Here is a 14044-nt window from a genome sequence, read left to right as displayed (position 1 = left end):
CTCACATGCAGATGTCACCACATAAAAATTATGTTTGAGGACCATAGAAATCGATACTATTTACAAATATACAAGGTATCCAAAAGGAAATGGTCGAATATCTAGCGAATTATACGATTGATCAAAAAACATCAAAAAACAAAAAACTGCCTTTAAATATTGAATAAAGAAACTGTTAAATAACAAGAACCCACTGGTGGTGGAGAAAGAGCAACTTTAATATTCATTTATAAATGAGTCTCGGAAGTGGTTTATAAAAGTGTTACACAGTTTACACATGACGGAGTGAATCTGAATCAAAATCAAAAACCCGTGATTAAAGGAGCGGAAACTTTAGGGAGTAGGGAGTAAAAAGTATGCTTCAATAAACGGATATCAGCAAAGTCGTCTTTATAACATTGACCAGTGAACATCTCGACCATGTCATTGGCATGGATTAGGATTCGGATTGAAATCTGCTACAAATAACAACGGACCAAACAATGCTGGTCAATATTTTAAAACTAACCTTATTTTTGGAGCAAAATTAACGAAATTTGGTCCACATGTTTCTGAAGGGTATTTTTCTGGATATGGTATGTAATCCGTTCAGTTTTAATTCTATTAAAATCCTTAATTTTTCAAAGAACTTCAACAGGCTACTGTAATACTTTTTACAAAACTTCTGGATTCCTCCTGCTTCGGTTTTTGCTGACTCGAACTTGCTGAAGTTTAGCCAATCATCCTGTTGGCTTCTTCAGAGCTTCTTCATTCAAGTCAGATGATGCATGTACATTTTTTTAAATGCATTTAAATTTAAGTTAGTGAACTCGTGCGACAAAATTGTGGAAACGAATCGTGTAGAACGTAAAGGATGTCTAAAATAAGGCACTCTGATGATGTGACATCCTTAGTTTCTTTCTGTACCTTACGTTTACAGGATGGATGGTACTTCTAGGAATATGTGGCTCTCTTAGCAAAGTCGATAAATCAAGATTATAACCATAGATCACATGACAGTAGTCGAAACATGAGAGAACACGTGACTCACATAATTGTTGCCTTATTTTAAAATTTAAAATAGGCCTGGTGCTGTATTAATTAAAATTGATTAATTTAAAAACAACACCCCATCTAAAATAAAAAATATATATATCGGAAAAAGAAACAATTCACTGATTTCCAATTCAACTGACCGAAACTTTGTGTAATTAAAGACATTTAAGGTTCGAAATTCTGTTAGGGTCTGTTAATGAACCAGCGTTGAAAGAAACGTCTGGGAGGGGTTAGAAGTAACAACGAATATTTTTTATAATACAAATTTTATTCGAAAGTACAAAAATGCCACGGTTTTTGTAAGACAACCACTGTGAATTTCTATTCAATAAATAAAAAAATATTTACAAGGATGCTCCTTTAGTGGTACTTTCTTAACCGACCCTCTTTAATACGAGTAGCCACCGTTACTGGCGTAACCTTGACCACCTCCTCCGTTACCTCCAGAGCTGTATCCTCCATTTCCACCTCCCGAACTGTATCCTCCATTGCCACCACCAGAACTGTATCCTCCATTACCACCTCCTGAACTGTACCCTCCGTTCCCACCTCCAGAACTGTACCCTCCATTGCCACCTCCGGAACTGTAGCCTCCATTGCCACCTCCCGAGCTGTATCCTCCATTACCACCTCCATTTGAAGGTGCACCGTAGCTGGAAGATGGAGCACCGCCACCGAATCCACCGTTAGAAGGTGCGCCATAGCTTGAGGAAGGTGAACCACCACCGAAGCCGCCTGATGAGGGTGCACCATAGCTTGAAGAAGGCACCGACGGAGCTCCATAACTAGACGAAGGTGAGGAGGGCGCTCCGTAACTGGAAGAAGGTGCGCTTCCACCCCCGAAGCCTCCCGATGGAGCCCCGTAGCTTGAGCTAGGTCTTGAAGGTGCACCGTAAGAAGACGACGGTCTACTAGGTTTAGATGGTGCTCCGTATGAAGAAGAAGGCCGCGAAGGTCCTACCGGAGTTCCGTAACTAGTGGACGGTGGCAAATATTGGCTCAAGCCTCCGTTTCCTCCGTTTCCTCCGTTTCCTCGACCTCTGCCTCCTCTTGAGGGTGCTCCGTAAGAAGAGGAAGGCGATCCACCTCCAAATCCGCCTCCGAAACCACCACCGTTACCGAACGATGGAGCGCCATAGCTGGAAGAAGGTGCGGCTGGTGCTCCATAACTCGATGAGGGTGCTGCGGGTGCTCCGTAGCTGGATGAAGGAGAACCTCCTCCAAATCCACCTCCGAAGCCACCGGACGATCCGAATCCTCCAGAAGACGGTGCTCCGTAGCTAGAAGAAGGTTGCGACGGGGCTCCGTAGCTTGACGATGGCGCAGGTGGAGCACCGTAACTCGAAGAAGGGCTACCTCCTCCGAAACCGCCGCCAAAGCCACCGCCATTACCACCACCGAATCCACCTCCGGATGATGGCGGGAGGTAGCTGTTGCTTATAGGTGCTACCAACAAGTTTTTAGTTTTGCTTTTTGTTTTTATTTTTCAGTGTTTGCAAGTAGTTGTAGTATGAATATAGCTGATGTGAAGTAACGCTAGAATCTAAAATGATTACATACTTAACGAGAAAATTTATTTGCTTTTAGCAAACTTCACACTTACGAAAGCAATTTGTAAATTTGCATATACAATCGAAGGGCATTCAGTTACTTATTTTATCATATTTATTTACGAGAAGGGACAAGTTGGAGAAATCCTAAACTTTGCAATTCTGCGTCAGAATTTTCAGACAATAGACTTTCAATGTTAGAATCTAAATTATTTTATTATATTTTTGTTTAATTAAAATTAAAATTGAATGCCCTACTTGTTTTCTAGTAAGTAACAAAATATTAATAAAATTTGAGAAAAACAATGGTCATTTTTTTTATTTCGCCTCTTCGGCTCAGTGATCCATCGATTAATATATGTTAAGGGTGTTTCAGTTTACTATAACAAAGCTTTAACATTTCGTCAAGAAAGTAAGTATATATAAACATTTGTCAATAATAAAGTTTTTTAAATACAAGATGTTAAAATAATAATAAAGCTAAACTATATCAAATTCAAACTAAAAAAATGGAAAGATAATCTTAAAACATTTCTCTTAGAGCCATTAGAATCTATAGGGCTATCGCGGGCAAGTTTTTTAGTAAAGTTTACTTTAATATGTTTGTTGGCACCATGTATTAATGAACTACCATGTATATAATCATAAGAGATTTCCTGCTGGCCATATAGCAAATTCATCGTTATCTAAAAAAAATAGTTTTTCTTTAAAAAACTAGGGAGGGTTTCCAATATCTACGCTAATTGTTAAGTTAAAAGGCAAGTAAGATTATCATTAAATTTACTTATATTGAATCTGATAATTTTTTGGTTTCTGGAAATATTCATAATTATTTTATAACTTTACACCCTGTACCTTAAGAAGCTTTTTGTTGACTTGAAAAATTTTGCGGTTATTAATAAGTATAATTTATTGTTTTTTATAGAGTGTGTTTCAAAAAGCCTGCCGCCTATTTCTAAGGAGGTATATTAGAAATTAACGTTAGTTTAGTTAATTAACATTAACAGACAAAAATGCTTTTTAGATCATAAAAGTACCGTTTGCAAAATTCAGAATAGTGTACAATGTAGAGATAGAGTTCGTTCTCACGCATTACTGAGCATTACTTGCCAAAATATTAATTCATTTACTCATTAATTCATTTTAACTGTAAAGATGAGTGACTTTTTTATGACAAATTATTGCAAAATATATGAAATTATGTCACCAGCAGATTTCTTTACAGTCTATCAACGAATATTTATGCTCTAAATTTCATTTAGGTGCAGGTACCTACCGTTTATAATAATAAAAAAAAAAATTTATTTTTCAATATTATATTTGGTTTCGAAACATATGTATAAATAAAATGGCAACGACAAACAAACAGCTTACTTTGCCTAACAATGCAGAGTAAAAAAATAGTTTTCTCCAAATTTACGCAACTATTATTTGTTCCGTTCCGAAATCACGGCGAAACAGAAAACAAAACAATAACAGCAATTATTTATTCAGAGGTGCGCGATATAATGACGGGGATAAATTAAAAACGGTTTGGTACGTACCATCACGCTTGGCTAGTTTGCCCGCCAGACATGTGGAAAGGCAGCACAGTGCTAGTGCTATTGTCTGAAAAGGAAAACATACACGTGTTATTTACTGACGACCAATTAAGCAAATAATAGCGAAACAATTGCGATTTTATTTACGAGGAGATTCTAAAGAGTATTTTGCTGAGCTTATGTGGATTTACGTAATAGTATACACTGCAACAAGTTTGTTAAACGTCATTTTAGTCATAAGTTTTAGTGGTCACAAGCACAGCAAATGCTTAATAATCAGATAACTAAATCGGGTGACTAAAGAGGTTTATCAAATGGACGTGTGACATAATCTTTAGAAGTGACAAACGTTAACATACCATCAGTTTTTTTAAATTTAAATTTTAATTAAAAATACATTTTTTATAATAGAAAAATAATGTATTTAATAACAATTATAAATTATATTATAAATTATAATGTATAGGAATTGGATTCTGGCACCGAGTGCACTACTCAATTGTCGATTTAGCACGAAAGGCTCCAATGAGTTGCTCGACTGCAGGGGTTGATGTGTACTAGATTTTTGCTGATAAACCGTTGTTGAGAAATTATTTTTCTTTTAGAAAGAAAAGTGGCTTATATTGCTTCGTTTTCGAGAATGTTCGAAATTCGAAGAAAAGTGGAGATGAAAACGAAAGGTCTAAACTTTTTAAGCAAATCTTATTATTGTTTTGCAAATTTAAATGATTGGAATTGTCTGCTTTTAGTAATTGACTTATTAAACAATAAGCTCAATATCAATTAAGCGAAAAGTTTGATAAATGCCATTGTAATCATAGGTTGGCAAGGAATTTCAAGGCATTTTACGATATTCTAGGGTATTTAAAGAAATTTCAAAGAATTTTGGGCATTTCTGGAATTTTCGATGGAATTTGCGGAAATTGCAAGCACGCATTAATGTGACGCAATTCCGAGACTTAAAAAAAGGAACGGGAAGATTTTTAAATAAAAAAAAATGCTATTTTAGGTATTAGAAGTGGAAAAATGTCTTTTAAAAACCATATTCTGTGATATTTCATTGCAATTTCACGCCACATATGTAAAATTTATCATATTTCAATAAGCAAATAAACATTGGGAAATAGAGAGAAAAAAAAATAGTTTTTCTTTATGGATAAGCTTATTTTTTAATGAAAATCTTTAATATCCACCTTTTTTTCTAAAGGTAATTTACGTGAGTAATACTGGGTGTTTCAAAAAATGTTCCGCATGTGTATCCAAAATGGCTTCTCTATAAGATGTTACAAAAAATCGGTTTCTTTTTATTATTTCTGAATAGGGTTTAATAAATTAAAATTATTTTGGCCCCCTTTTTTTAATGGGGATACATTTAATGATGATCTTTTTTTAACATCTTACTATGAAAAAGGTACCCTTGTTGCAGTGAAAAAAACGCTCTACTTCGGGCAATAATGACAGTAACAGCAATTGAGTAATAATGTTGAAAATCATTTTAGACTTATATTTGTTTTTCAGATTTCCTTAGGCAACTTAAACCGTCACAGAAACAACAACAATTTTTTGGAAAACCTTTTTAAGATTGGAATTAACTGAAGTACACTTGTTTATTATCTAGAATATCTTTATTTTCTAATATTCAATTCAACCCAGAAATAACCGGAACGTTTTTTGAAACATCCTATATAATATTATATGCGTTTATTATTACTTTTTTTATTTCTAGTCTTAAAATAGCAATAATAATAACAATAATAATTATTTCATACATATACGGATTTTTCGTTTTTCTTCTCCACTAAAAATTGCCTAAATGAATTTTTATTGCAAAAAGGGCAAGGTATAGCAGAACCCGAACAACTTTTGGTTCTTTACTAAAATTCAAAAATTTAACGGATATGTTGTTAAAATTAAGCGAGAATTTGCCACATTCATGTTTTAAGTAAACTCTTTAATTCGTTCTTCAAATGAATCTAATAGACATTGCGATTTGTCATATATAAAGAAAAGAGTCTGGAAGTGGTGTTAATTTTTACAACAAATCTATTTTACGATAAGAACGATGTTTTTTCTTGATTAAAAGTTTTAAGTCCAGGGCCGGCTCCAAGGGTGTCAAAGGATTGTACGCCGCTGACTTCTTTGCAATTTTTGTGGATTATTGTGAATAAGCCTCTAGAAATACAACTTTTTTAACCCTTGAGTTGTTTGTTTGATTGATATAACGCACATTTCTTTTTTGGATCCTTTGATATACAGTAAACTAAAAAAATATTGATGAAAATGACGGTCAGTGGCAGGGGTACGTTAATATGAACATTTTTTCCATTTTTTTTTGGTTCTTTAGAAACGTGTTGTCGCATGTTTTTAGAAATACCCTGTATATTCTATTCCACTGACGGTTTCCCTGGCGAAAACAATTTTCCGCTTGTCCAATTTCTGCCCTTTCAAACTAGGACAAAAGTTAGCAGCAAGACGCGGGATTATTTTGCTATATTTAAAAAATCTTGAGAGTAAACATCTTTAATAAATCTACCAGCGAGATATTTTGGAAAACTATCCGATATAACCTTAAATAAATTTACGACGATGACGTACCAGCTCTTGGGAGGCTATCGGCTGGTGCGTGGAAAAAAATGCGTGCCAAGACTCCACCGGGTAATTAGCAAGTAAAATTGTCAATAAAAAATTTATTTCCACCGTGCGGACCTCGACCGGTTAATTAACTTGCACAAGACGAAGAACGCTTAAGTTTACGCAACTTTTTTTTCCGATTCGTAATCGGCAATTATATATTTGCTTAAATTGGAAAAATAGGTTTCGGATTGTAACGCAATTTATTGCGTTTAGATAAACAATAACAACATGACACTGACATTATCGAAGGCAGACCCCGTTTTGATAAGCTCGGAAAGCGTGATTTGGAGGTGAACTACGCTTGTTTTATGGTTTGGGACGGACCTAGCATTATAATTTGATTTATTTCTTAATTCCTGCCGTAATAAAAACACGTTTCGAAGTCATTTGCCTCAGTATGCAAGTCTAGTATCAACGGGCTTTCAGAGTATGAGAAAATATATCGTTTTCTCATGAATATCTCCAAGATCCTTTAACCAATTTTATTAAAATTTGCTACGATTTTGTGTATATTTACCTTTAGTCAAAAAGAATCCGCAGCGGATTTTTATTTATTTTTAAGTTTTGTTAGCCAGCGTTTATTAATAACGTATACAAAATACGCAACGCCTTTATAGGATCGCCACCAAAGAAAACATACTATATAATGCTACATAAGAACACACTTTTATACATCTAAAGTTAAAAAACAAATTAAGAAATGCATATATTGGAAATCAAATCTAATCAAACATTATATCATATTATTACTGTTTATTTAGCAAAAAATATTTCTTTTCACACAATAACATGTAATCTGGTCTACGGTAGGTGGTACATTATTTTATTCCTAATGCTATACTTATCCCTCAACGATATTTTTGTTATGATTTTTTTAAACATTATATACTTGTATTTTTCAAAATATTTTCTACAAGTCTGAGCTGCCTAAACCGGCCCTTGATCTGATAACTTTTTTCAGTAAGATAAATGTTTTTCCAGAATTTTCTTGCTAGGTAATCAACATGGTTGGCCAAAGTGAGTTTTTGGCAAATTAATAATCCAGTTTTCTTGCACAAACGTTTTTTTTTTATTTTTTTTATCAGTTTTTAATAGAATGGTGCTGCTTCCATAGCCAGCGAATGAGTCCTACGGCTCTTAAAGATCTCGGAAAACTATCCGCATGCACGTTAAAAAGCTTTGGCGACCAACGCTCCTTGGTTATATTAGGTTATATTTTTGAAGGTGTTTCGTAAGCTTGGTATTAAAGCAATTTTCGAAAATATTTTTAATATGATTTTGTAGCACCACAGGACGGTAGTTGGGACTATTTTTGATATTTTTGACACTGAGGGATAGTCTCCTTGGTTAAAACCTATATTTATTTTTACATAGCGGCAGTAAGCATACAACTTTTTTTATATCCAGATAAATTTTCCTTATATTCTATTTTATTCCCACGCACTGTCAACTCAAACCGAAAAAATCATGGTTGAGATTATGCAAAAAGTTTGATAAACGGCTTGATGAAAGGAGTGACAAAAGGAGTTTATAGATGGATTAGTATAATTTTTCTGGACATGTAGAGTAGAAAATATTTTTGTGGTTCACGGTCTAGTCTGCTGTGTCCAAAAGATTCACAGATCGAGGAGCTCCTAGCAGATAGTGTGCATTAATAGAGTTTACCAGTACTGAGTACTAACAAAAATGGCTAGAAATCCTAATAGGACATTGCCAACTATAAAGGCATCCCCATATTATGCGGGTGGGCGATGACAGTACATACGGGTTGTAATTAAAGGGAGGAAACTTCTCATCTTCTAGCCACTTGCCCGCCACTAGCCAGTGGCCCACTAAGAGTACTAAAATAATAAAGTTGATTCTTCTTCTCTTGTATGGTTTTAAACTGATGAAATAAAAAAAAAAGATAAGAAATCGCCAAAACCTGTGTGGTTTTTAGGCCTCATTGGCAATTATAAACTTTGCTTTGCGACTTCAACTGTACCTCACGAACTACCGAGACTGTAAATTCATAGCAATAAACCGACGCTATTCAAAATAAATTACAATGTGTCAAGAGCGTATCTTTATGATAAATTAAGCCTTAATTTAAATAAAAACGTTAAAGCAGTTTTAAAGAGTTGTTGACCTCCTTCATAGATTTTCGGCTCTGGACGGGGTGCTATTTTTATTCTACAAAATGATTTTTAAAAGAAGGCTTCAATATTGAATTGGTATGAAGGAAGACAAGGTTCTTTCTTTTTTCTTGAGTTTGCTATTCCCATTTTGGAAAATCGTTGGAGCAAGCGCTAAAAAATACATTTCCAAGCGGGAATTTCGTGTCGGTCGCCATCGAAATCGAAAGCCATAGTGTTACTTTCCCCAGAGAACGTATCTTCCGATCGAATGAGACGCGTTTTGTTAGATGGACGACAAGCGCGCACCATAATTAAGCGGTACAACAACAACAATAACTTAACAAGCGAGATTTGCGATTACTCGGCCTGTAATTCATAGACGCCAAGTTCAAATCGTGTCGACGGTGGAAAAACTTTTACTACTTTTACCAACGGCGAGGCCCGAGACCTGTACGAGCTGCGTAGTCGATAGAAAGATTTTAATGATGTTTTGAACCCAACATTTTTTACATTTCTCGCACGCCCTGTCGTTACTTTGTTTTTATGTATTTAAAAAAGAGTGTGTTTATGGCACTTAATGTCAAATGGCCTGACATGATTTTGCTAAATAGTTTTAATATAGCAGTTACCGGAAAACCTTATAAGAGTCTATTTTATTTTCAAGACTATTGACGTATTTAACGAAATTTTGTTTAAGTGTAAGAATAGTACCTCACTACCTAGACGAGGAGGCTAAGCCTCGACCATGCTGCATATTTCCTTTTATTATGTTATTTTTCTGCTAGTATTTTTTCCTCTTCTCTTCTATATTTCATTGTGTAATTATTTATTTACTTCTTATGTGATATATATCATACTTTGAATGTAAAATTTAAGGGTCGCTTGTCTCCTCCGAGATTAAAAACCACTTCTTTTTTGAATTCATTTTCATATAATCATACCTATTCTGTTTCTAATTAGCAATCATCGTTATTAATAAAAAAGAACTAAAAGTTCAAATTTTCACAGAATGATGTATATATATATATATATATATATATATATATATATATATATATATATATATATATATATATATATATATATATATATATATATATATATATATATGATGACACTATATTCCGGGATATCATCCGTTCCTTTGTTGAACTCCGACTGGAACAGTGTTCGAAGTGTTTTCGCGCGAGCGAGCGAGCATTGAAGATGCCACGTGAGATTTTGGCGAAACGTCTGCAGGATTCCAGTCGGCGTTCAACAAGCGAACGGATGATATCCCGGAATATAGTGTCATCACATTTTTCCATCCGTAGTAAATAATGTAGGTTATCTACGGTAGGTTATGTTACGTATTCTACTTCTTGCGTTCAATAACCAGCTGACAATGTTTCATAGGTACTATTGTTAAGATGAAAGAAACAGAATAAGAGTTTGCATACCCATATTGCTATCGTTTAAAGTCTCAACAATATTGTTATTTAATTTATTTTTAATTTATGTTATAATAATATTCCACCTTCTTTTTAAACATATACTATCACCAGTCTTTGAGAGATATAACCACTGTGACCACCATCTTTATATACACTGTATATGCTGTCTTCGTCTTCTATATAAGTACAGTTTTGATTGGCTAGAATTTTAAATCAGTGTCAGTGCCATTATGGCCATTTGGCACTGTGAAATTTGTTTTGAACTTAAAGCCCATTTCATGCTACTGTATATTACCATTAATAATCAGTATGTTTTCCTTTTTCTAGAGTTGTTCATTATCTAAAAAAGGATTTAAACCTAGAACCTGCAGCGCAGCAGCATCAATCATTTTAATAAATTGAAAACGAAACACATACAAAAAATTACTTGTAATTCAAATGGAATGGTGACATATAACCATATCAGATGTGGCTGATGAAATGAGCATAGTAAAATAAACGCGTTTAAAGACAACAGTAAAACGAAAATTAATCGTTTTATGTTTACATTTAAATTTGTACCGGCAACCTCACCTATGCTTCGCAATGATACAATATTTCTTGTTATTTGCTTCCTTAAAACATTGAGGTGCAAAAAGTCCTTTTTTATGAGAAACGTCAAGCGTAACTATTGAAGAAAATCATACGAAACTGCAACGTTGCAAGACTAAGTCATAATATCTTGATGATGGGAACGTATAAAATAAAATTAAACGACCAATATGAGGTGCAAGTAAGGTGTCTAGAGTGTCTGACCATTAACTATGAACATTTTAGCGACTGTGAGAGAGAGAAATTATCATTACTTGGTGAGAATTAAATTTTTAAACATTTTAAGAAGAAAGCAAAACATTTAATGACTCCAAGGAGAATTTACAAAATTTGCAAAGAAAAAGAAAAATGAAACTTCGGGCTTTCCAATATTTAAGTTTTAGAAAAAAAAACTTAAATAAAAAAATATTTTGTAGCTATTTTTTAAATAATAATTCCCAAGCACTTTCCTTATTCCAAAGTAGATTTGATTTCGCTTATTATATTATAATATAAATTTAACGAATTATGTTTTATTATTGGGATTTCGAAAAAATGAACAAAATATCAAGTGAGTAATTAATATACAGACTTTCTTTCATACCATGTGCTTCAGAATCGCAATTTAAACATTACTCTTGACAACAATGAAATGCAATTTATAAATTACAAAACAAGTTCCTTATTAAAATTTGAAAAGTAAAACTTAATTTCTATTAAATTTTGAGTATTTCATTAAAAAAAACGAATTGGAGTAATTTGCAAAAACACATTTCTAAATACCAGTAAAGATTTTCCCGTACACTCAAATCACATTTTCAAAATACACTAAAAATGTACACTAGTGTCGTCCACTTACCGCAACGTTAAATTGACGCATTCTCGTGATACGCACTCGGCACTGACGAAAAACCCAAAGACCCACGGCGATGTGCACCAGGTCTATGGTCGATATCATCTTCATGGCGGATATTTATATTCTTCAGGGTTCATGAGTTAGAGAGTGAAAGTGATGAATCCGAATCTTCAGCGGCTCGTCGAGATGTACAATAGTGAGGCAAGGTCGTTTTTGGAAGCTGTCAGTTTTGCGAAAATAAGTCAGCTTTGTACACGGAAAAACAATAATAAATAATCTATTTATATATACCCAAAGTGTTAATATAAGTATTCTATATCCTTAAATTTAATTCTTAAATATAGATTTGCTTTTTTTCTTTTCCCTTAGCGTATATTATTTTAGCGTCATGCGACTTCTAAATATCAGATACAGAATTTACATTCTAGAAATGACAACAGTCGACTTAAGTTATCACATTTTCAGATGAAAACATTAAAATTTTTAATAAATCTTTCTTAATACAAACGTTAATTTAATGAAGCTCTTTTCAGAATTGATGGGGCGTTCTGCGTTCTGTTAAAGGAATATACGGGGATTAAAAAAATAAAAAGGAAACATAAACATAAATATTTGTTGAGGAAACCGAGAAAAATATTTTATGATAAAGAAATAAAATATTTATTGTTTATATAGCGTCCTCTTGTCACAAAGTGATTTTCAAAATCGGTTAAATTAAATGACTGTCCAGTCGTCATACACCGGATTAGTAGTACACGAGGCTTCATTCCTAAATCAATCGTAAGATATAATACGACCAAAAATATAGTGCATTTATTGCTTTGACATTTTAATTATTTTACACATACCTTCGCAGGACCGTGGTAAAACCCATATTTGTTGAAACTTGAAATTTTTATTTGAAACGTAAGTGGACCGTTTTAAATTTGATTAGGCATTGATGCTGCGGGGTATTTTCGAATAAGTAGAATCGTTTATTTTAACATCAGGTGATGTGTATCAGTCTTAACAGTTTAATCTAAATTGCAATATGTTCGTCTATATCACGGAAATATTTGACTGCGAGGCTGTTTTCACTGGATAGTTCAAAGGGTAAATTCAGAAGAGGAAGTAGCAGCAGCAATACAAACAAGCGGCATGACCAAAATTCCGAAATCAACTCTAAGAAAAATTGTTGCAAATGGGATAGTCAAGAGGAAAGTGAGAGAAGATTTAAAGAGTTTTTAAAGCGCAACACGCAAATCTAAAACCCTAGAAAACATGCTTTAAAATACTGACAGACTTTAACATTGTGCCAAAGAGTCGTTGCGCACTTTTTTGACGAAAATGGATTTTCAGTTCCAAACAATTAATAAAAGTGAAGACAGTAGCGATGATGACGATTTTTTAACAAACAAAATTTGTTAATAATCTTTATTACTGTGAAATTCGATGAGCAAAGTAAGACTAAAAAACCGTAGATACTTGAAATATCAATAGGTTACCAGATGCTTTCCATTTTTTCTTATATGTTGTTATATTAAATATTAAAAACTTACTTGACCCTAAAACAATATTTTTTTATAAATAAAGCTAGAGGAAAAGGGAATTGTAATCAGTTCAAGATTATATTTCACTTTTTTTAGCTAGAAAAAGATGCGTATTTTAGTTATTGTATGTCACATCCATAGTTAGAACAATACATTTTATTAGCTCAAATACGCGTGCTAAATTTGAAGACATAATCAAAATGTCTGAGCTAGACAGTATTCCTACACAGCATGAGCGAACTCATTAATTCATTACTCAAGTATATTTATTTACCAATCGATTTGCACCCCTTTTTTCAACATAAATAATTATAAATCTTTGTTTAAAACCAAAAGTAAAAGAGCTGTGAACCAATTCTAGTTTCTTCTAGTTTGCAATGAAATTAAACAAAAGAACCAAATAAGATAAATTAGTTGCATTACTTAATCTCCAGCCAGCATTTAAAAAGATTTTATTTTAATAAATCGGAAACGCGATTTTCAATTATTGTTTTTTCGATACAACTATTTTAATCTGGGGAAAAATGCTACAAACATGACTAATTAACCGAACTCTTAGCTTCAATAATACCTGAAGGACTTGGCAATAGTGTCGACTTGAATTTGTAGGTAGGTACCAAGTGATTTTTGGGCTATTGTAATAGTAATATAAATGTACATACGTGTTTTAAAATATCGGAAAAAACATTAAACGATTTACTGTATATATATTCTTACCGACAAAATTTTCGATTATTGATATAGAAATTATTCAGGAGGTAAGCAGTTTCTCCATCGTA

At 33.3% G+C, this 14044-nt stretch overlaps 1 protein-coding gene across 1 annotated transcript; it reads right to left on the bottom strand.

Moving 5' to 3' along the window:
- Nucleotides 1-1243: 1243 nt before the first annotated feature.
- Nucleotides 1244-11853, bottom strand: LOC132702016 (pro-resilin-like). The gene is made up of 3 exons (XM_060670412.1): nt 11740-11853; nt 4130-4193; nt 1244-2481 (listed from the first exon to the last, which is right to left on the bottom strand). The coding sequence occupies exons 1-3, from the start codon at nt 11842-11844 to the stop codon at nt 1424-1426; spliced, it is 1227 nt and encodes a 408-aa protein (XP_060526395.1). The 5' UTR covers nt 11845-11853; the 3' UTR covers nt 1244-1423.
- Nucleotides 11854-14044: the final 2191 nt, after the last annotated feature.

Source organism: Cylas formicarius, unplaced genomic scaffold (assembly GCF_029955315.1).
Source record: "Cylas formicarius isolate icCylForm1 unplaced genomic scaffold, icCylForm1.1 PGA_scaffold_5__7_contigs__length_24384050, whole genome shotgun sequence".
In the NCBI taxonomy this organism is placed as follows: Eukaryota; Metazoa; Arthropoda; class Insecta; order Coleoptera; family Brentidae; genus Cylas; species Cylas formicarius.
Note: the sequence above shows the minus strand (reverse complement) of the source record. Positions and strands in the feature narration are given on the sequence as shown.